This window comes from Canis lupus, chromosome 11, assembly GCF_048164855.1.
Source record: "Canis lupus baileyi chromosome 11, mCanLup2.hap1, whole genome shotgun sequence".
Classification (NCBI taxonomy): Eukaryota; Metazoa; Chordata; class Mammalia; order Carnivora; family Canidae; genus Canis; species Canis lupus.
In genome coordinates, this window is record NC_132848.1 from 33,958,271 (window position 1) to 33,982,486 (window position 24,216).

The 24,216-nt window shown below is 47.6% G+C and overlaps 1 protein-coding gene and 1 long non-coding RNA gene across 10 annotated transcripts in view; one reads left to right on the forward strand and one right to left on the reverse strand.

Annotated features, from left to right (window-relative positions):
• The window catches only part of ABTB3 (ankyrin repeat and BTB domain containing 3), a 312,444-nt gene that overhangs the window by 77,543 nt on the left and 210,685 nt on the right, over nt 1-24,216 (reverse strand). For 5 of the 6 annotated variants that reach the window (XM_072844219.1, XM_072844217.1, XM_072844216.1 and 2 more), the window contains exon 4: nt 150-302. In XM_072844219.1, coding sequence (XP_072700320.1) covers nt 150-302 — 153 coding nt within the window. Of the gene's footprint in view, nt 1-149; nt 303-422; nt 572-24,216 lie in introns of those variants that run through there. The other variant, XM_072844221.1, reaches the window with a different exon arrangement.
• Nucleotides 1-24,216, forward strand: part of LOC140642957 (uncharacterized) — a 45,204-nt gene that overhangs the window by 6,047 nt on the left and 14,941 nt on the right. For all 4 annotated transcript variants that reach the window (XR_012039330.1, XR_012039331.1, XR_012039329.1 and 1 more), the window contains exon 2: nt 14,742-14,891. This is a non-coding gene — a long non-coding RNA (uncharacterized lncRNA). The remainder of the gene's footprint in view (nt 1-14,741; nt 14,892-24,216) is intronic.

Here is a 24,216-nt window from a genome sequence, read left to right on the forward strand (position 1 = left end):
GAGGGGACGCGAACGCGAACCAAAGGAGCCGCGGCTCTCGGTAACCGCAGAACCCGAGCACGGGTTCCCTGCACCCCGCCGCCCGCCGCCCCGACGCCCTGCCGCGGGGGGGGGGGGGGGGCGCCCCTCGCCGGCCCGCCCGGCCCTACCTGAGCTGGCGCGGCTCGCAGTCCACGCCGGGCAGCAGCAGCCGGGCCGCCTGGCGGACGTCGTCGCTGTCCATGGAGAAGCTGCGGCGGTGGCCGGCGTGCGCCACGGCCACCCGGATCCACTCCATCAGCGGCGGCAGCACGAGGAAGGGCCTGCGCGGGGACGAGAGCGTTAGGGCGGGTGGGGGGGGGGTGGCCCAGCCCCACCCCCTCCTCGCAGGTCCCCCGCCCCAGCCCGGCGCCCCCACCCCCGCTTTTCCCGGGGGACCCTGCCTCTGAGCGCCCGAGGGGTGGGAGAGCCGCTGGAGGCATCCTGATCGCACTGGTGACCCCACCGGCGACCCCACCGGTGACCCCGGGGCGGGCTCTCCAGAGTCTTTGGGCCTCAGTTTCCTCATCTGCAAAGCAGGGATGCCATGTGACTCTCCTGCGAGTGTTATCTCCCTCAGAGATCATGTGAGCACACAGGAGATGGCTCACTTAAAGCACCAAGCACAGGGGCTGGCCTTAGTAGAAAACCCCCAAAATGCCTGGGGTTAGAAGTCCTTGGAGCTCCGATTCTGGGCCCAACCCTAAGGAGTCCCCCGACTCTCCCTTCCTGTCTTCCCACCTCCCTTTGCAGAGCAATGCCAGCCCCAGCTCTGCCTGAACACTGCTGCCAACGGGCTTTTTAGCACCTGGGACAGGTGCAAAGAGCCAAGTGGACAGGCTGTCTTCCCACGAGCCAGGCCAGGCAGCTGCCCGGTCACAGCCAGCAAACCTGCCTTTGTGGGGGAGACAGGGGACATGCCACACCCCTGAAACTCTGGGAGCCTCAGGTTCCTCCTGCGCTGAGACCCCAGCAGGGGACAGACAGCTTGTTGCAAGAATTGAGATGATGCCCATGGCTGAACTATATACTTTGTAATGTAATGCATTTGTGCCAATTTCCTGTTTCTTTGGGTGATAATTATAAACTCTGTCCTCCCATTAGGATTACTGAGTTGGTGGGGGAGCCTTTGAAGGGATTCTGATTTAATTCATCTAGGATGGGGCTGTTTACTGGTAGTTTTTAAAACCTCCCCCATGTGAATTTCACGTGAATCAGAATTATCTGGAGGGCTTGTTAAATGCAGATTCCTGGGCCCCATCCCCAGTGTGTCTTGATTCAGTAGATTGGGGCTGGTAGACAAGAATCTATGGGTAGAGGGCCTGGGAATTGTGTGTGTGTGTGTGTGTGTGTGTGTGTGTGTGTGTGTTAAAATGCAAATCCCCTGACCTTATCTCCAGAGATGCTCATTGTGTCAGGTCCATGAATATAATTTTAAGAAGCGGCTCTTATGATACTGATCTAAGTAGACCAAGGAACTCACTTTGAGAAATGCAATGTGTAGACCAAAATGATTTCCTATATTCAGCAGTACCCCAGCTCGGGTGAGGCAAGCAGGGTGCTCAGAGTCCCAAACTGAAGGAGGCCAGGCCATGCAAATGTGTGTCTCTCCTGCCTCACCTTGACCCTGGCTGCCATCTGCTCATGGACCTTTGATAGCATGCCATTTTCATTCCTGCGCTGAAAGGCCTCCAGCCCTTTAAAAATTCACACCCCACTTAACCTTCAAATCACAGTGCAAATCCTATCTTACCCTAACCCTTTCTCCTGATAATCCATCCTATATGGACCCCTCCTATGGGAGTCCCCAGCCCATTGGCCTTACCCACTGGCCTTGCCAGTGTCCCAGGAGAATGTAAACTCCATCGGGACAGGGCCCTGGGACTGCTAGGTTCACTGCCCCAGGACAGCCCCAGCAGGCTGGAAGCACTAAATAAATATTTGTTCACAAGACAGACTAAGGGATCCCTGGGTGGCGCAGCGGTTTGGCGCCTGCCTTTGGCCCAGGGCGCGATCCTGGAGACCCGGGATCAAATCCCACGTCGGGCTCCCGGTGCATGGAGCCTGCTTCTCCCTCTGCCTCTCTCTCTCTATCTGTGTGTGACTATCATAAATAAAAATTAAAAAAAAAAAAAAAAAAAAAAACAAGACAGACTAAGATTTACCCATTTCCTGCAGGGTGAAATGGAATGCAATCGAATTTCTGGCCCTGTGGACCTGTGGGGCAGTCTCCCAGGGAATTTCTGCCCAAGTCAGCCTGCTGCTTAGGCTGTCGCCCTCATTCTCTCATTCTCTCCATCACCTAAACTGAATCAGGCACTCAATAAACACACATTGACTTGAAATTGAATTGGATTCTACTGTCTCAGGTGAGCAGGACTTATTTTTGTCACCATGTCTCCATCACCGTAGAAACCAGCCCCAAGCACTCAGAGAATTCTCCTCTGGGAGAACTCTCCTCCTCGGAGGCAGCACCCCCAACCTCGTCCTGCCTTCCCTTTGCTCAGTGCCCCCTGAAACACAGCCCACAACTCCCAGTCCCTGGGGGCGGGGGCTGTGTCTCTTCCGCACACTGCCCTTTGGCTGCTGCCTTTTTTTTTTTTTTTTTTTAAGATTTTATTTATTTAAGAGAGACACAGAGAGAGGCAGAGACATAGGAAGAGGGAGAAGCAGGCTCCCCATAGGGAGCCTGATGTGGGACTCGATCCCAGGACCTCAAGGATCACGACCTGAGCAGAAGGCAAATGCTCAACCACTGAGCCCCCCTAGGTGTCCCCAGCTGCTGCCTTTTCTGTGAGGGGCTGAGGCACAGGGCACACCGCCAGTTCCTGAGGAATGCTAAGGAGAGAACGAGGCTGTGCTGCCTTCAGAATAACACCTGTATCGAGACAGCTGGCGAGCACCAGAATAAGAAACCTTGAACCCCAGGATTCCAGCCTCCTCTGGAATTTTCTGTGTACCTGTTCTCCTTTCAACATCGCCTTCTCTTCGTCACCCTGACCTCAGTGGTTTATAAGCTCATGAATTCTTTGCCAGCAACTCATTTAAAAACCTTCTTATCTTGTCTACTCAGAGGGGGGGAGAAAGTGTTATTTGTGATGTTTCTTTTGGAGGCACTGGAGATGGGAAAGAATTCTAGGGCCTTGAATTAAGGATTGGGTAGAGAAAGCTGCAGGAGAAAGACTGCATTCTCCTTATGTATTTTTATTCCTTTAAATTTATTTTTATTTTTTAAAAAGATTTTATTTGAGAGAGAGGGTGAGAGAGTGTCAGCAAGCAGGGGTAGGGCAGAAGGAGAGGGAGAAGTGGACTCCCCACTGAGCAGGGAGCCAGATCCCAGGACCCTGAGATCATGACCTGAGCTGAAGGCAGACACTTAACTGATTGAGCCAAACAGGTGCCCCTCCTTATGGATTTTTAAAGAGAACAATGTTCTACTGGCTCTTGACTTTGTTCTGAAGCTGTCTACACTGACTAACACCTAGAGGATACTTGGAAAGCCCATGGCTTTGTAAAGTACCTCTCAGACCGTGCTCAACACCAGAACCACTGTGTGTGTGTGTGTGTGTGTATGTGTGTGTGTGAATTCCCAAGGCTCCAAGTCAACCCCAGAGTTTGGATTCAACAAGTCTGGGGTGGGGCCTGGGCATGTGCATTCTAAACAAGCTCCTCTGGGAGTTTTGGAGCAACCTGGGTTTGACAACCCCAAATGGGTGGCCTGAGGTGAACAGAGCAGGGAACATGGTCCACTCAATCAGCACAGTGGCCGTCGAAATCTTTGCCTCGGTGCTTGAACAGAAGGTCTGTGGGGCTGGGACCAGAGATTCCAGAAGGGAAGGGCAAGCCTAAGTGGGCTTTTTGTAGAGTCAAGAGAACAAATCAGCTCAGGAAGGTGGCTGGGCCCAGATTCAAGTGGGAGAGGGAGAAGATACGTGGGCGGGGCCCTTCTGAATCGGTAGAGAGAAAGCTAGTGAGGGGGTGACCACCCAGAATTGGAAGGGAGTTTGGTTGGGGAGGGGCTGGGTGCTAAGGAAGATGGTACAGTCCGTGGGAGAAGCCTGGATTGTTTGGGATTCTGCAGAACTGGATTTCAGTCCTGAATCTGCCAAGTGCTCAAGTAGGCCTCTGGCTCTGGTCTGAAAATGTTTAGGCTCTCACTGTCTTCATCTGTAAAGTGGGTGGGCTTGGATCAGAGGTCTGTTTGGTTTGCAAGCCTCTTCTGTAAAGGGCCGGATAGTCAGTATGTCAGATTTTGCGGGCTGTACAGTCTCCGTCTCAACTACTCAACTCTGCATGATAGTGGGCAAGTCGCCCCAGATGACATGTAAATGAAAGAACCTTGCTGTGTTCCAAGAAGACTTTATTCACAAAATCAGATGGTGGATCATAGTTGGCTGACCCTGGTCTCTTGGGTTCCTTCCTCCTCTAAAGTTCTTTGAGTATATTGACATAGCCAGCTTCCTGGGGGCTTAGGAAGAAGCCCTGGGGACAGGAAGATGCACAGGAAGGTCCTAGTGTTGGGAACAGAAAGCTTTGGAGAGATTAGAAAACAAGACCCTCCCACAAAGAGGTCCTGATTGCATCTGAGGAATACCGAGTTACAGGCATACCCTGAGGTCGTACCTCGAGAAGAAAATGCAAATCTGGCCCTGGGTGTAATGAAATGTTATCTGTTAACATCACTCATTCATCCAACAGTCCTTTATGGAGCACCCATCTTGTAGGCACCCTTCTGGGAGCTGCAGACAGAGTAGAGAACAGGACTTGTCAGGTCCTTGTTCTCACAGAACTAACAATCTCACAGGGACACAGATAAGAAATACATAAGCCAACAAGTAATAAAGCAATTACAAACTGTGATCAGTTTCAGGGTGCTGGGATAGAGAAGAGACAGGGTTGAGGGAGAGTGGTGGGAAGGCCTCTCTGAGGAGGTAAGAAAATCACAAAAATGTGAAGGAATTGGCCATATGTGAATGTGGGTGTAGAGAGATGGATGTTCGAGGCAGCAGTGACAGACTGTGCAAAGGCCCTGAGGCAGAAAAAACCCCTTCACAGCTCACCAAGGCCTTTCCTGTGCATCATCTCCTACTTGGGCCCTCCGGGGCATATGGGGTGGCTAGGACATGAGTCCTGGTAGGCAGTGGATATGAGTCTGCTGTGGTAGGGCTCAATAGCATTGAGTCCTGTTCCCTGGAACCTGTCAATGTTGATGGCAAAAGAGACTCCGCTGATGTAATTCAGTTAAGATCTTGAGAAGGGAGGGTGACCCTGGATTATCCAGGTGGATAATCCTAAATGCAATCACAGGAGTCCTTATAAAAGGGAACCAGTGCAATGTGACACAGGTGGTCCTGAAGCAAGATGCTCTGTTGCTGACTCTGGAGCTAGAGGAAGGAAGCACGAGTCAAGGAGTGCAGCTCTAGAAGGTGGATGAGGCAAGGAAATGGATTCTTTTCTCAGAAGCCTCCAGAAACAAACAGCCCTGCTGACACCTTGATCTTGGCCAAGTGAAACTGATTAGGGACCACGGACCTCTGGAACTGTAGGCAAACAAATGTGTGTTGTTTTAACCCACCAGGTTTGTGGAAACTCACCACAGCAGCCCCCAGGAAACTGATAGGATCACAAAGCCAAGGGACTGGTAGGGTCACCGCAGGTTAGGACGGACATATGCTGAAGAGGGAAGAGCCAACATTTAAGCTGAGAATGAAGGCACTCACGGGCTCTGGGATCCCCCTCAGACACCTATCAACTGCCTCGTTCCTGAGGTCAGAGAACACCTCTTGATACAGCTGAACTGCACCCCCTCAAAATGCTTAGTTGAAGCCCTAATCCCCAGGACCTCAGCATGTAGCTATTAAAATGAGGCCATTAGGCTGGGCCCTAATTCAGAGTGACGGAGATCCTCCTAAGAAGAGGAGGTCATTCATACAGGGAATATAAAAAACAGTGAAAGGGATTAAAGGGGAAAGGAGAGAAAATGAGTGGGAAATATCAGAGAGGGAGACAGAACATGAGAGACTCCTAACTCTGGGAAACGAACAAGGGGAGGTGGGTGAGGGGAGGGGGTGACTGGTGACTGAGGGGGGCACTTGACAGGATGAGCACTGGGTGTTACACTATATGTTGGTAAATCGAACTCCAATAAAAAAATATACACCCCCCCCCCCAAAAGGACACTGAGGGTGTGGGGCCGCTGTGGGAAAGGGGGTGGTAGCAAGAGGACAGCCATCTGCAAGCCAAAGAGGGATGCCGCAGAGAAAAACCCCTAGACCTGCTGACACCTTAATCTTGGACTTCCAGACTTCAGCGCCTCGAGAAAACACGTTTTTTTTTTTGTTTTTTTTTTTTTTTGTTCAAGGCACCTAGCCTGTGTTGGTTTGTTAGGAAAGCCCTGGCTGAGCGGTACACCTGTGGTGTAAGTCCTGCCTGGCCCTGGAGGCATTAGTCTGTGGTAGACCAGCTTCGGTTGGAAGCTCAAGCTTTTTAGAGAGCAGATGATCATCAGTTCATTTCCTACTAACAACAGTGTATGAGTTCAAAGCCATCCGGAGGCCGAGCACTGCAGAGGTCAGAATGAGGAACTCGGGCTTTGGAGAGAGGCTGACAAAGAGCTGGATTCCAGCTCCACTTTCTCACTATGTGACTGTGAACAAGGTATGTCCACTGCCATGCCTGAGGTTTCTCACCAAGAAAATGGGAATAATACCAGCACTTACTTAACAGGGCATGGTGGGCTGCATGATGGCCCCCAAAAGAGGTCTGCATCCTAATCCCCAGAACCTGTGAATGTTGCTTACCTGGCAAAATGGACTTTGCACATGTGGTTCTAAGTTACGGATTTTTTTAAAGATTTTATTTATTTATTCATGAGAGATGCAGAGAGAGATGCAGAGAGAGAGAGAGAGAGAGAGAGAGAGAGATACAGGCAGAGGAAGAAGCAGGCTTCCTGCAGGGAGCCCAATGTGGGACTTGATCCCAGGACCCTGGGATCATGCCCTGAGCCGAAGGCAGATCTGAGCCCCCCAGGTGTCCCCTAAGTTAAGGATTTTGAGAAGTAAGGACTAGCTGGAATTAGCCAGGTGCGTCCTAAATGTAATCATGGGGGTGCTCAGCAGAGGGAGGTGGGAAGGTCCAGGGAGAGGGTAGGAGATGTGAGGATAGAAGAAGTAGCTGGACAAATGGAAAGGGGCCATGAGCCAAGGAATGCAGGCACCTCCAGAAGCCACAAAAGATGAGGAGAGTCTCCCCTGGAGCCTCCAAAAGGAACCAGCCCTGCGGACACCTTCACTTCAGCCCAGTGAAACTGATTCTGTATTTCTGACCTCCTGAACTGTAAGATAATGAATTTGTATTGTTGTAAGTTTTCACATCTGTGACAGTTTTTTTTTTCATAGAAGTCACAGGAAACCAATACAGAGGGTTATTTCCAGAACTGAATGGGATGGCATCTCTTCAAGAGGTGGTAGCTATGCTCATCGCATCACCGGCGTGGTTTTTAGCATCACTCAAGTGTTTCTCTGCTGGTGGAGGAAAAGCCTAGCTACACAGAACACTACTCCTGCCTTCTCTTTTTAAATCAAAGCAAACCTCTGCAGTTGCTCTGCCTCTCCTCTATAAATTGTGTGGCCTTGACTTGGCATCTTCGTTGTTTGTTAAGTCTTAGGCTGGAGAGGAATTCAGATGTTTCACTATGCTCTAGGAAGCTCATAATTCTAGAGATACAGGGAGTGAAGGAAAAGCAGCAAAATTGACAGCAGACAGTATCCAAGGCTGGTTTCCATAGCAATAGTCACTGTAATCTCACTGTGTTTGTGGGCACCAAAGCTAAGACAATGCAGAGGTCAGAGGTGGCTTGTGTACTCTAGCGACTGTGCAAGGTGCAGTCAGACTGCTGAGGGTGGTTCCTACAGAAGGATCTGGAGCCAAGGCATGTGCTCCAGGTCAGTGCAGCGCCAACGTTAACGTGCACGTGAATCACCTGGGATCTTGTTAAAATGTGGATTTGGGTTCAGTGGATCTGGGGTAGGGCCTGAGATGCTGCATTTGTAACCAGCTTCCAGGCAGTATATGGACCACATTTCTAGGAACCAGGCCCCGGGGCAGTATTATGACTCAAGCCAGAAACAAGAGAAGGTGAATGCTCTTATTATGTTTAAGGAGGAGAAAGTGAGTCCAGAAGTGAGACAGTTGCAAGAGGGCATAGAGGCCCAGGAGACAAGGGAGGGGAAGAAGGTCCAGAGCTCCCGAGGCTCTCATGGGCCTAGTTCTGAGCCCGCGCCAAGTTCCAGGGGAGGTGGGCCAGTAGGGGTCTGGTGATTTCAGCTTTCACCCTGGGAGGTGGGTTCTGCTTCCCACCAGGATCCTCCCAACAATCTTATGAAACCGAAGCTTTCCGTCTCGGGGAGGTGGTTCTGACCCCAGCACCCACTCCATTCATTGTCTAGTAAGTATTTGGTATTCGTGACGGTGTTTATCATCATCCCGGAATGTAAATACTTAAAAAACAACAACAAAAACCCTTTTGATGGTTGATTTTATGTGTCAACTCAGCCAGGCCTGGTACCTGGATAGGTGGTCAAATGCTAGTCTGGACATTGCTGGGAAGGTATGTTTTAAGACAAGATTAACATTTAGATCAGCAGACTCTGAGTAAAGCAGATTATCTCCCAGAGGGTGGGTGGCCCTCATCCAATCAGCTGGAGGCCGCAGGAGAAAAAAACTGAGCTGCGAAGACCTAGCGATTCGGCCTTCGACTCTGCACTGTTGACAGCAGCTCCGCAGCCTTGTCTTCCTGCTCTGATTGGGCCCCTGTCACCATCACACACCTAGGGGAGGAGGCTTGGGGGCTGGGTCCCATGGAAGACGGCTTCCCAACACCTCGAGTGTGCACATACCCTGCGCAGGGATGGTGAAACAAAGGCCTCATGGGGAGAATCAGTGCAGAACAGGCCATTTGGTACCGACAGGACAAGTCCTTTGAGTGTGAAAGTCAGCCCCACTAATGGGTGATTATAGAATTCCCCGAAATGGGCAAGGGCCAAGGGCCAAAGGGTGCTGGGTGAGAAGAAGACTTCCTTCCTTCCTTCCTTCCTTCCTTCCTTCCTTCCTTCCTTCCTTCCTTCCTTCCTTCCTTCCTTCCTTCCTTCCTTCTTTCCTTCCTTCCTTCCTTCCTTCCTTCCTTCCTTCCTTCCTTCCTTCCTTTCTTTCAAGATGTTATTTATTTATTTGACAGAGAGAGAGAGAGAACGTGCATGAGGAGGGGCTGAGAGAGGGAGAGGGAGAAGCAGACTCTGTGCTGAGCAGGGAGCCTGATGTGGGGCTACATCCCAGGACCCCAGGATCATGATCCAAGGCGAAGGCAGACACTTAACTGACTGAACATCCCAGGTGCCCCTAAGAAGGGGACTTCTACTCACAGTGTCAACAGGTCCTTGTGACTGACCTCGGAACTTTCTTTGGCTTTCCTGTTACACGTTCTGAAGCAGGTGATGTAGGGGGCTAGAGAGCTTGGAGGGTTGAGGCACAAGCAAGTAAAGGCAGAGCAAATATGGTATGTGAGTAGCAATAGTGTCCTCCCTGTGCCCTCACCCTGCCTTCACCTCCCCTGCCCTCCTGGGGAGGAAGGTTCCCCCTCCACTTGCCCTCCTTTCCTCCCCTGGGGAGGAGGCCCCACCACTTGCCTCTGCCTCTAACTCTGCCCCCCTGCACCTTCCTACCCGCATCTAAGCATCCGACGCACTTCCGTCCCCGCAGCTTGAACAGGACAGGAGCAGAAACAATGGAGAGCAAGAATTCCCAGCTCTCCCGGAGTTTCTGTCTACATACTTGGCCTAGCTCTCCATTTTGGTGGTGGTGGTGGTGGTGGTGGTGGTGGTGCGCCAGAATTATCCAGGGAACTGGTTAAAACCCACATTCCTGCGTTCCTGCCCACTTGCTGGGTATATGGGTTTCCTTGGGGCTGCTGTTGCAAAATACCCCAAACTCGGTGGCTTAAGTGACAGAAATATATTCTCCCCGAGGGCTGGAGGCCAGGAGTCCCAAGATCGAGGGGGCAGCAGGATGGTGCACCCTCCAGAGGATCTAGGGGCCTCATCGCTTGCCTCTTCCAGCTTTCTGGGGTTGTGGGTGTTCCGTGGCAGGGGCTCCATCTCTCTGTCTCTGCCTCTGTTTTTACATCACCTTGTCCTCTGAGGCGTGTGTCAAATCTTTCTCTCTCCTCGAAGGACATGTATGATTGGACTTTGGGCCCACCCAGATAATCCAGGATTATCTCACCACTTTAGGACCCTTACCTAAAAATCACATCTGCCAAGACCCTTTTCCTTTGCAAAACAGAGACTGCAGAGATGGGATCTTTGGGCACCATTGCAAGACAACCACACTGGGCATCGGCTCCTCATTCATTCTCTGCAGCGTTTCTGATGCCCACTGAAGCTGAGCCCCTCGACATCAGGAGAATGCCAGCTCCCAGCTGCAGGATGCTTGGCAGCCCTGAGGTCCTTCCTTGCTTGCCACGCGGGGATTGACGGACGAGCCCATACCTCTCCTCTCTGGGCTGTGAGCTGCACAACAGCCAGGCCGGGCTTAGGGGCACAGAGCCTCTGCGGTGGGAACCTGATCCCAAGTGGGTAGAAGATGATGGGGCTCAGGATATAAATGGCCCTGGGAGGGAAGCCGGGGCTTCAGAAGTGGGTAAGCCACAGGCTCTGTTTGAGGCTGGTGCAGAACCTTCCTAGCAGCCTTGGCACAAAAGATAAACATTTGGGAGGTGGCGGGGGCTGCACAGACTTGTATCCTGAGAGCAATGGCTCCAGAAGCCTAAAAGGGCAGGGTGCGCAGGCTGGTGCAGGCTGAGAGGCAAAGGCCAGGGATGGGCCTGCAGGGGTCATCTGGGCCTGCCCCTGCTTCCAAAAGAATTATCATAAAAGTCTGCAAAAGGCAGCACACAGCCTTACAAAGGAAACCCACGGCTGGTGTGGTGCTGGTGGGGTGGAAAGCACATGTACTCTAATGATCCTACATTTGAGCCCATGACTTGCTAGCTGTGGGGCTTGGGCAAGTTACTTAACTTCTCTGTGCCTCAGGTTCCTCATATGTAAAATGGGAGCAATAGCGAGGCCACCCTATGGGATTGTTGTGAAGATTAAGAGAATCTCTGTAAGGTGCTTAGCACATAGTAAATGCTCAACAAAGCCAGCTGCTATTGAGCATTTGTCTTTCATTGTCTCGCTTGACGATGACAAGAACCATAAAGTAAGTACTATTACTATCTTCATTCTACAGGGAGTGAAACAGAGGCACAGAGAGGTTATACAAATTGTCTAAGGGCACACAGTTATAAGGAACAGCACTGGGATATACATGTAGGCAGTTAGATCCACGGCCAGGGCTAGTGGCCATGTGTTCTAGCATTTCCAGGCAGAAGATAGAGCACATGCAAAGATCCAGAGGCAGGACTGCAGTCGAAAAACACAAAATCAGAAAAGTATTAGAAAAGAAATGTCAAGAATGAATGGATTGATGAGGTGCCTGGGTGATATTGTGAGTTAAGCATCTGACTCTCCATCCAGTTGTGATCTCAGGGTTGCAGGATTGGACTCCATGCTCAGCAGGAGTCTGTTTGAGATTCTAGCTGCTCCCCTTTTCCCTCTGCCCCCCCCCCTTCAGGAGAGAAAGCATGCACTTTCTCTCTTTCTAAATAAATAAATTTTTTTTTAAAAAAGAACGGATTGACAAAAATACCTCTGAAAATGCAAAACAAAGGGTTCACTGTTTACTGTTTAGAAAGTTAATGAAGGATATTTTTATCCTCTAGTAAGACTGCTGGGTGTCCCTCATTTTGTGTTTTCCTCTTCTTCCTTAATCATAAAACCCCCAATCGTTAGCTGGGCTCACGACCACCTAGCACACATTTTCCAGCCTCCCTTGCAGCTAGGAGACCGGTTCTTTTTTTTTTTTTTTAATTTTTATTTATTTATTTATGATAGTCACAGAGAGAGAGAGAGAGAGAGAGAGAGGCAGAGACATAGGCAGAGGGAGAAGCAGGCTCCATGCACCTCGGGATCCCGACGTGGGATTCGATCCCGGGTCTCCAGGATCGCGCCCTGGGCCAAAGGCAGGCGCCAAACCGCTGCACCACCCAGGGATCCCTAGGAGACCGGTTCTTAACAGTGATATGAGGAGAAGTTTCTTGTGAGACTTCTAGGAAGGCCCCTAAAAGAAGGAAGGCCAATTTTGTCTGGTCTTCTTCCATTCTGCTGGCAAAACCGTGGACATGCTGGCTGGTGTTAGAGCAGTCAAACTGGACAAGGAGGTGGAAGCCATGTGTTGATGATGACAAAGCAGAAACTGTAGAAGAAGGACTTGGATTTCTGACAACTGCTTCAGTGGCCTTACCTCTCTTGGATCCTCATTTCCAGACTTGTTTATGTGAGAAATAAACTTCTATCTTGTTTAAACACCTGCTATTTGGGTTTTCTTTTTTTTAATCCCTCACAGCCAAATCTAATTCTAACTGACACTAATATCACTTCCCTATAACATTTAAGTTAAATCTGTATTTTTCCATTATTGTGTCACCATGGATTTGAGTTTCTACCTACCAAAAAGAGGCAAAAACCCTTCCTTTTAATAGTTACCCTCTAAAGACTGTGGACTTGGAAACTTGAGACTGTATTTTTGTTCCTTGAAGCTACATGTATTTAAATATTTGTTACAATGAATTGTTCATTTTGAGGTGTAAACCATGCCAGAGGAGGTTGAGTTGGCTTATCAACTCTGAGAAAATATGTTGACAATGGCTTTGAGCTCCTCATAATTAACCTAACCAATAAAAATAACAACGCCGATGCTCTTGAGGTCAGAAACATACCTGAAAGTCTTCATCCTTGCAGTTCTCTTGCAAGGAAACGTTGTATCTTTAAAATTAACGCATCATTTTTATTTTATTTTAGCTATTTTCTCCCAGCTTTATCGAGATGTTACCGACATATGACACTGTGAAATGTGAGGTGTACAGCATGACGATCTGATGCACTTATATACTGCAGAATGATTACCAGGGTAGGGTTAGTTCACACATCCATCACCTCACAGAAAATTACTATTTCTTTTTTGTGGTGAGAACATTTAGGATCCACTCTCATCAACTTTCAAGTATATAAGACGGTACAGTTAACTATAGTCACTGTGTCATAGATTATTGGAACCTCAGAACTTACTCACCTAGCTGACATTTGCACCCTTTGACTAACTAGCCTCTCCTCATTTCCCCCAGCCCCTCACGACCCCCTCGTTCGACTGTTTCCATCAGTTCAGCTTTTTTAGATTCTACATATATGTGAGAGTGCACAGTATCTTTCTCTCTCTGATGTATTTCATTTAGTCCTAATGCCCTCAAGGTCCAACCATGTGGTAAATGTCAGGATTTTCTTTATTTTTCTCAGGCCTGAATAATATCCCATTAACAGATCTATTTTATTTTACTTTATTTTTAAATTTATTTTCTAAAATTTTATTGATTTATTCATGAGAGACACACAGAGGCAGAGACACAGGCAGAGGGAGATGTGGGAGCAAAGCCAGATGTGGGACTTGATCCCAGGACCCTGGGATCACGCCCTGAGCCGAAGGCCACGGAGCCACCTAGGTGCCCCAACAGATCAATTTTAAAACACCATCTCTTTCTTCCCTAAAAAACAAGAGGATAAAAAGGTGAGACTGTGCATGGTCTAAGAGTTTCCTCCATGACGTCCTCAATGTCTATGCCACTGGACTGTGGCTTTGAGAAAATGATATTCTTGTTCTCTGGTAATAAACCCTTTGAACTCACATTACCCTGTATTTGGCAGATGACAAGCCAGATTAAATTCATACTCCAGCCCTAATCAATCTGAACCCTATGGAAACACAGACCTAAGACAGCCAATTCCCCAGGTCTCCTGGGCCACCAGAGACTGAGTCAGAAGCATGCTTTGGAAGAGGCTGCTACTGACCAGCTATGTGACTTGTCTATCTTTGAGGCTCCGTCGGCCTCAAGTGTGCTCACCAGTAGCCTTAAGAGACCAAAGAACCTTTTCTTCTAGCTTAGAATAATTGCATGATATATATATTTTTAAAGTAGGCTCTGTGGGGATCCCTGGGTGGCGCAGCGGTTTGGCGCCTGCCTTTGGCCCAGGGCACGATCCTGGAGATCCGGGATCGAATCCCACATCGGGCTCCCAGTGCATGGAGCCTGCTTCTCCCTCTGCCTGTGTCTCTGCCTCTCTCTCTCTCTCTCTCTCTGTGACTATCATAAATAAATAAAAATTAAAAAAAAAAAAAAGTAGGCTCTGTGTCCAGCACGGAGCCCAATGTGGGGCCTGAAGTCACGACCCTGAGATCAAGACCTGAGCTGAGATCAAGAGTCAGATGCTTAACTGACTGAACCACCCAGGTGCCCCAGTAGCATAATATTTTGAAATAAATACATAAATAACAAAAACATTCACATCAGGAAGTTGTGAGGGGGCGAGGGGTGGGGGGTGGGCGGAAGCCATGAAGGCAGCTTCCAGCAGACCTTTCTACTATGACACAAATGTCCTAGATCTGTGCTGTCCAATACAATAGCACGAATCATACATGGCTACTGAACACTTAGAATGGAGTTGGTGTTACTAAGCAGCTAAAATACTAATTATATTCAATTTTAATTAACTTCACCTTATTATTTATTTTTAAAGATTGATTTATTCATGAGAGACACAGAGAGGCAGAGACACAGGAAGAGGAAGAAGCAGGCTCCCTGTGGGGAGCCCGATGGAGGACTCGATCCCAGGACCCCAGGATCACGACCCGAGCCAAAGGCAGATGCTCAACCATGGAGCCACCAGGTATCCATAACTTTATTTTTTTTTAAAGATTTTATTTTACAGACAGATTGTGAGAGAAAGCATGAGTAGAGGGAGGGCAGAGGAAGAAGCAGACTCCCTGCTGAGCGAGGAGTAGGATCCCAGGACCCTGAGCTGCAGGCGGATGCTTGACCGACTAAGTCACCCAGGCAGCCCTAATTCAACTTTAAATAGGCATTCGTGGTTAGCAGCTGCCCTACTTGGGTACTGCCGTTCTAAGGGATGTCCTTCAGGTCAGTGTAATTTCAGAAGGAATCCTGGTCGAATGGGGTAGTGGAAAGAGGGCTACAAAGTAGGTATTAGGCAACCTAAGTTTTGATCCAGTTTTTCTATATGATCTACATCATCATCATCATCAGGATTTTATAGCGTCTGCCATTTCTTGAGTGCTTACAACATTCCAGGCTCTGCACAAAAAGCTTAAATGTGTATTATTTTATTTAATTATAAAAACAAGGTAATTTGGAAGGAAATTATTACTATCATCCCTATTTACAAATGAGCAAACAGAGGTTTAGCAACTTCAGAAGCTAAGTAATTCATATAGCATATAGAATCTTGAAGCTATTGGACCAGAGTTGGGATTTGATTTTAAGTGGTCTTGAACCCGAAGTCTACGGGCTTAGTCATTATACGAGTTCTCTGAAAAACAGTGCGGCATTGACTAAGTCATTGAACATTGAGAAGCTACAGTTCTTCATCTGGAAAGTGAGGAAGCTAGGCCAAATGAACGCTAAGATCTGCTCAAGTAGGCAAAGGTCATGTTTTTCATACTTGCCCTCCAGGGCGGGCTGGAGGGCACTTTATATAACGGATGCCATTGTTTACAGATGTGGCCATGTGACTTCAAAAGACCCTGACCTGAGCGTAGTCAATAATTTCCCTAGAGGTTAGTAACTCTAGACCATGTTATAGATTGTTTTATTTTTTTAAAGATTTTACTTATTTATTTATTTGGGAGCGAGAGCTCGTAAGCAAGTGCACACGCACTTACCAGCATGCAAGCACCACAGAAAAGGGAGGGGTGGAGGAGGAGGGATTCCCCTTGACTTGAGGCTCATCTGACAACCCTGAGACCACGACCTGAGCCGAAACCAAGCTTTGGACGCTTAACCAACTGAGCCACCCAGATGCCCCTAGATTGTTTTTAAAAACTCCCCAGGGGGGGATCCCTGGGTGGCGCAGTGGTTTAGTGTCTGCCTTTGGCCCAGGGCGTGATCCTGGAGACCCGGGATCGAATCCCATGTCGGGTTCCCGGTGCATGGAGCCTGCTTCTCCCTTTGCCTGTGTCTCTGCCTCTCTCTCTCTCTGTGTAACTATCATAAATAAATAAAGAAAAAAATATTAAAAAAAAAAAAAAAAAAAAAAACTCCCCAGGGGACTCAGATCACCAGAAAGATCTAAGAGGATTAGCCCTGGTTAGAACTTGCTAAAAGTCAAAAATGATTCTTCTGTGAATAGTTTCTTTCTTTCTTTCTTTCTTTCTTTCTTTCTTTCTTTCTTTCTTTCTTTCTTTCTTTTTTTTGGTAAAGATTATGTTCTGTGTGTGTTTAAATTAGATGATGAGAGCTATATAACGTATGTTTCCTTTTTTTTGCCTTAGAGGGCAGGAAACTCAAAGCTAAATTTTGCATTCAATTGCAATGATAAACCTTAGGAGAGTTTTTTTCTGGTACTTTTTCTGGTCTTCTTTACTGTTAATGATATATTGTGTGTATTGCTATCCTTGTTTTGTGGTTCTGTTATGTTGAACTCATACTGTGAATCTAGCTGAAATCCTTTTCAGAGTTAGATCCGTTATAAGTGATTACCAGATAAGCATCATCGTCTCAGAGTATACCAAAGCCCCAAGAATAACTGGAAAAATAAAGTAAAAGAGTGTTACCATGTAGAATGGGGGGGGGGTCCTTTGAGAAGGTAGGAGATGGAAATGGGATAGAATTTCCCAGTAAGGGGATCCCTGGGTGGCGCAGCGGTTTGGCGCCTGCCTTTGGCCCAGGGCGCGATCCTGGGGGCCCGGGATCGAATCCCACGTCGGGCTCCCGGTGCATGGAGCCTGCTTCTCCCTCTGCCTATGTCTCTGCCTCTCTCTCTCTCTCTGTGTGACTATCATAAATAAATAAAGAAAAAAATATTAAAAAAAAAAAAAAAGAATTTCCCAGTAAGAAGAGAATAGAAAAAGAACATGGGGAAAGGAAGGAAAGAAAAAAGAACTTCCCAGAGAGCCTTAAAAATCAAGGAAGAGACTAAAAAAAAAAAGGTAAAAAAAAAAAGGAGGCAGTTTTGATGCCCACTCAAAACAACGTTGTGGCCAGTTAGCAGATTTATGGGATCTCACATGCGTGAGAAGAAAACATGTGTGCAACTTAACTTCCCTAACTAAACATTACCAATTTTACATTTTGCTAGATCTGGAAATGAGAGATGTCAGAAACCAGAGAGGGAGCTTTTGATTTTAATAAAAGGAAATGCCAAAGGGCTATTTTGTAGGCTGGACTCTGGTACTTCCCAGGAAAGGACTTCTCGAACAGGGCAGTGCTGCAGCGTGAGACTCCATCTGCACATGCAGAATGTTCAGGGCTGCTCATCTGGCAGGTGGCAAGAGGATTGGGTGTGTCTGCACCCCTCCTACCACAACCTGTCCAATGCGCTAAGGAGAGGTCCTGAATGAAGCTCCTCTCTTCACATCAGCAGGTGACGGAGTTGAGTTCTAGGACCACCTCCAGGGCAAGCAGAGAAATCCCAACCAGAGGGACTAAAGCAAACCTCATCTGGGGATGAACCTGGGTGGGGGAAGGGAGACCCAGCCCGATCAGGAGCAGCACTTCTCGGACATGGAGGGGATGCGGGCTGGCAAGCAGGTAAGGATGTCTGGATTTGGCTGGGGTGTGGGCGTGGCTCTGAATGGAAGCTGGTTGCACGGTGAATGATGAGGCAAAGATGCCACGTAACCCTTAGATCCCTCTCCTGCCTAAACGGCGAGGATAATGCCCACTGGTCCTTCCTCGCAGGGCCACAGGTGTACTACAGGTGACACAGGTGTGAGAGTGCAATTGTGGGGAAGATATACGTTCATTTTTATGTGCATCAAATTACCTAATGCATATAGTCTAAGTTGTTACTGATTTAAACAGCAGGGTAAGAAAAACACAACTGGGAAGGGAAGTCCACTAACTCCTCACTTTGTCAGTGTCCTATTCCCTTTTAAGGCCCCCCCGCCCAGACTGCAGCAATACCACAGACTGCCTGAAGGGGGAGCCCCTGCACCCACGCTCTGTGCCCAGGCTCCGTTCCTGTGGTTTTTCTTACACCTGTTCTCATTCTGCTTCCAGCTTTTCAGTCTTGCTGTATTCCTCTCTGCTCACCACTGGGTTGTGTCCAAGCTGAAGTTTTGCTTTCCTTTTCCTCAAATCTGATTATACACACTGGTTTCACGCCTTCCACCTAAGTGTATCCCCCTCCTGTATCTTCCCGGGATACAGCCTTCTTTCTCAGACATGGACTCTGTGGGGGTGGCTCCTGCATTGGGCTTGCCTGAGTGCTACCAGCAGGAACCAGGCCCATGCAATGAACGAAATGTAAGTCACTTTCTTCTTCTGAAAAAGCCACCCTGCAAGCCAAAGCCAAGGACACGTTATCACACTGCTTGGATGTTGACTCCACTGTCTAAATCACTAGAATGGGGAGCCCTGGAAATTATTAACCGTGCTTCTTTACTTTAGGCTTCCCTCTATGATACCAAGGACAGGGATTTTCATAGTAGTAGGTGCTAAGTATTTGCCAAGTTAAATTGATAGTTACTTCTAAGAGTACAGGCTCTGGAGTCAGACAGCCTTGGGTTTTTATCCTGGTGCTGCCAGTTAACTAGGTCAGGGCCCAAATCCCAGCAAGTCATATGAACCCCAGGTTTCCATCTGGAAATGGGGTACTTTGTGCCCTGCAGACTTGCCTGGCACACAGAAAGTGCTCAGTAAATTACAGCTGTTTTTAAACAGTGAAATGTTGCATCTGAATTCGGAGTTGGATTGATTCTAGAAGCCCCAAGAAGCAAAAGGAGTAGTGGTGGCAGCTCCTGGGAGCAGATTTCAGCTGCACAGAAGTAAGACCTCAGAGGAGTCTCAGTAATCTGAAGATGGAATGGGAAGGAAGCCTCTAGGACTGGGGCCTTAGTTGGACCATCCCATGGGGAGAGCTTCAGGAAGGAGATCCAAACATCCAATGGGTGGTTGGACTAGAGACTCTCAGTCCCTCCACACCCTATGAGTCCCACACTCCAAATTTAGCTGATTGACCACTTACATACAGACTCCTAGAACTGGACTACTGCATTCTTTTCTTTTTCTTTTTTTTTGCATTATTTTCATAATAATTTCTTCATTCTAGTTGTTCTCTCCAATATTTTCACATTGCTGCCAAGATGCATGTGCTAACATGCAAATCTGATCATCTGATAAAAGTATAAATTCTTTGGCCTGGCTTCAATCCACATGTTTTCATTGTCTTGTTCTCAGGCATTGTCCATGCCTGTCCAGTGCCAGTGTGTTCTGGCCACACCAAATGACCAGTCTTTTCTGGAACCCCCATGCTTGCTCTCATCTCTCTGCCTTTGCTCTACTCTTGTTTCCTCCCTCTTTCAATCCTCTCCATCCAGCTAAGTCCTAAGAGAGTGATCAAATGTCACCTCCTCTGGGAATTAATCCCTAAGAGCCACCCCCCATACGATATAGCTAGCTGCTTGTTCCCCTCTACCTTTATATAGCACTTTGTACATGATTGCATAATACCACTTGTAACATATTATTGTTATAATTTATGCCTTTATAACCATCCCAACCTCATTGTAGAGGCATGAACTATTCACCTTTGCATCCCCCAAACTTGCACATAGTAGTGCTTGCCACTACTCAAGATGACATTTTATATTAGTGACCTTGCTTGTTTACTCTCCTTCATGAGACCATCAGCTTCATGAGAACATGGACCTATCCTGTGCTTTGCTGTATCCCCAGCACTTAGTATAGTGCCTGGTTCACAGGCTCTTAATATTCTTTGAATGAATGAACAAATGTTTTTTTGCTTAGCTTAAATTCCGGTGGGTTTCCCAGTTCATTGTGGGTGATGGTTCACTGGAATGTTTGCATAAGAACAAAGTAAAATTATAAAACTAGCTAACTGTGGTTTATTTTCAGTTGTGTTAAGGGTAGGAATCCACATAATTAAGATTCAGTGAGAACCAGGCTTGGGTAAAAACTATGTTAAAAGTCTGGTCCAGAACCCTGGCCAAGGGCCCAGAATAAATCCTAGTGACCTCGAACACTTCAGATCTAAGAAAGTCAGAAATGCAACATAAACGATGGGCAGGCATTAGGACTACAGTCCTCTTGGGTTTAGGTGTTCCCTGTACCCCATCTGCCACCACAGTGAAACTAGAGCATGTCGGGGTGGGGTGCTGGCAAGGGTGTCACTGTCCACAAGGCTTTTGCAACAATCTACAAGGCTGTGCCAGTTCCAGAACAGGTGAACTCATGCACTAACAGGTTTTAAAGTTGTTTAGTGGGATTATTCATCGAGCTTTTCCAATCGTAGGTAACAAGGATGGACTTGGGATATTCCATGGTCCAGAAACTGTATGCTGTCCACAGTAACAGGAGACCAATTCTGTTCAGTTCAGCGAAACCCAATTCAGTTCAGTTCCATTCAACTAAACTCAAATAATTCGATGTAACAATCATTTACTGGGTATCTCATCACACATAGAATAGAAACCAAACTACTTTGCATGCCCAGAAGGCTCTGTAAGATTTGGCTGCCGACTCTGGACTTCATCTCCTACACTCTCCCGGCCCACTCATTCCATTTCAGTCTTACTGGACTCTAGTGCCTGTATCTTGCTTGTGCCAAGAATGTTCCTGTCCCAGGGCCTTTGCACTTACTGTTCTCTCTGCCTGGCAAGATCTGTGCTCAGATATTGACATGGCTACTGCTTCCCTTCCTTTAGGTCTCTGCTCAAATTCAGCCTCTTTAGAGAAACCTTCCTGGACCTAAAACGGCAACTTACATCACTCATACATAACTTGAATACCCAGTTTTATTTCTCTTTATACCATTTATCTATGACTGATACTCTATTATTTATGCATTTGTTCCTCGCCAGGCATATATGGTGTATGTTCTATATTTGTTGAATGGATGAGTGAGTAAACAAGTGCCTGCTATGTACCAAACTCATACACTTGGTGATACTGGAAATGGTCCCAGTCCTCAATAGACCCTTGGTCTAATGTGCAAAACAGGAGAAAAGAAGCTATTTAAAAAACCTTATGCATAAAATCTTATGGGAGAGTAAGTCAGAACCCCTGCAGTGAGAGGGGGTGGGTGTGTGATGGGAAATGCCACCCCGAGCCTGGGAGTGGGGAGAGAAGGGCTTGGAAGAAGAAATCCTGGCAGAGGAAGTTAGTTGAGCTGATGCAGAGACTTTTCTAGAGCAAATCTCTTTTAAGCAAGTTCAGGAGATTCTGTGGACCGAAGCAGCTGAAGGGATAGGGGACAGGAGGAGGGAGACCTTGTGGCGGGTGAATGTGACAGATACTAAATGCGCCAACAGGGAGGCATTTAAGGAGCAGGTGATTGCTTAGTCTGTGCCCTGTTCGTTGACCATCATCTTGGAACAGGGGTTTGTGCTGGGTTTGTGGAAGACATGAGGATTGAAAACCTGGATGCTGGAGGTCAAGGTAGCAGAAGAGTTCAGTGTGGCCACGCATCTCCCATTTTCCAGGGCAGTCCCGAGTGCTCAAGTCTGCTTAACTGCCCTCTATTATCCTGGTATACTTGTCCCATCAAGTCTTTGGATGGGTGGACTGGAGCATAAAGTGGCCAGCCATCAGGGAAGGAGGGACAGATCCCACAATGCCAGGCTGACGTGGGAAGTGAGATGGTCTGACAAGGTGCTCTGGGGTCTGAAGAGGGATGGTGTCTCCAGGGAAGGCTCTGAGACCGTGGAGCATGCCGTTAGTGTTTTCAACAGGGTGGTCCTTGGTGTTGCATGTTTACTGGTGTCTTTCTTTCTTCATAGAATGCTCCTTCCAGGGACACCTGGGTGGCTCAGCGGTTGAGCATCTGCCTTTGGCCCAGGGCGTGATCCTGGAGTTCCAGGATCGAGTCCCACATTGGGCTTCCTGCATAGAGCCTGCTCTCCCTCTGCCCCCCTCTCCCGTGTATTTCGTGAATAAATAAATAAAATCTTAAAAAAAAAAAAGTTTATAAAAAAAAAAGAATGCTCCTTCCACATCCTCTTGCCATAGGGTCTCTAAGTAAAGGGTGAGATTCCGTATAAGGATCTAGTAAGGGGCAGCGTAACAGAAGACTGCCGCACAGGCTCACTCCGGCCCAGGAGTTGGAACTTCTCAGTGAAATGGCAGCCTGGGGAAATATCCACCTTCTTTTGTCAGCACATTAGGCCTAGAGTCCTGGACCCGCCTGAACCTAACTGGCTGAATCTTTTTTTTTTTTTTTTTAAGATTTTTTATTTATTTATGATAAACATAGAGAGAGAGAGATAGAGGCAGAGACACAGGCAGAGGGAGAAGCAGGCTCCATGCCAGGAGCCCGATGTGGGACTCGATCCCGGGCCTCCAGGATCATGCCCTGGGCCAAACACAGGCATCAAACCACTGAGCCACCCAGGGATCCCCCTGACTAGCTGAATCTTAACAGAATTCCTCATGCCAATTTGAAAGAACCGAGGAAGCCCTCACGGGCAATGTTTCTTATATATGGGGAAAACGAAAACAGAGCAATTTAAAATCCAGAATAATAAACAGGGATCCCTGGGTGGCGCAGCAGTTTGGCGCCTGCCTTTGGCCCAGGGCGCGATCCTGGAGACCCAGGATCGAATCCCACATCAGGCTCCCGGTGCATGGAGCCTGCTTCTCCCTCTGCCTGTGTCTCTGCCTCTCTCTCTCTCTCTGTGACTATCATAAATAAATAAAAATTAAAAAAAAAAATAAACAAACACAACCACTAAACAAATGATTCCTGGAATTGTGGAGACTTCCTCATCTTTGGACACTGCCAACTGCGTACACCATGAACTTTGTCAACGGTACCAGCTCAAAACTTGCCTTCTGATGATGCTGTATGAAGGCTCTTCTCCATTCTAGAAGCAGTACAGGAAGCAGGGTGGGGATTTCCAGAGATCCCTGGAGCAGCTCTTTGGTTTCCCTTTGGCCACTCATTGCATGGCTTGGGTAAATACCTTGACTTTTCTAGAGCAAGTCTCTTTTAAAGTTGTGAAAGGCAACCCTGGCTAGTCTTTCCACTCCTAGAATACAGGGAGACTATATGCATGGAAGACTCTTGGAGACCATGAAGGGCTCACTTAGGAGATTTTTATATCGACTATGGCCAGACCTTGCAGGCCAGGTGGGGGCCACTCCTCCCTACATTTTCCACAAGTTTCTTCCTGCAAAACAGGACATGGGATCTGGGATTGGGCTAGGTAGGGTTGCCTCCCAGAGCTCTCCTTTTCTGCAATTTCTCACTCAAAGGGGCCATCAGGAGCCTCATGAGTGAAGTCCTCAGTTGCTCTACTCCAAAGAGATTATTCTTTTTATGTCCGTTCCCTCTGCATTGACGTTTTAGCCATGCTACTGTGTGTAGTTTTAAAAGAACAGCAATTCACAAACTGGCAACAACCCAAATGACCAGCAACCTGGGAACCATTAGGTAGATAATGGTGCATCCACAAGAAGGAATATTTTGCAGTCATTAAAAATGATGTTTATGAATGTTCTGTAATAGTAGCAGGAAAAATGCTTACGGCACACTAAGTGAAATAAAAACAGATATAAAACTATACACACATACACAGTACAGCTATTTTAAAGAGCCTCACTATCTGTATTAAAAACAAAGACGAGAAAGGGTACCAAATAAATCATTTGGGTTACCTCTGCACAGCAGAGTTGTAGATGATTTTAATTTTCTTTCTTATGGTTTTCTGTATTTTCCAAAATTAAAAAAATGAGTATATATAACTTTTTGGTAAAAAAAATATAATCTAAAAATTTGAATGTATAGCATCTGGTATTACAGTTGTGAAAAGGTACCGTCCATGAGGAGAGCAAAATGGAAGGAGGTCATTTTGTGGTCAAATCAATGAAAATCCAGGACAATGGTCAGCTAGGAGACATGTGGACATGTGAGGGTTCATGGGGGAAGCCAGACTTTGAAAAATGCAAGATCAACTCAGATACTATGTCTACTGGGCAAATGACCAGATTTTACTGCCTGGGCTGTTTTCCATAAC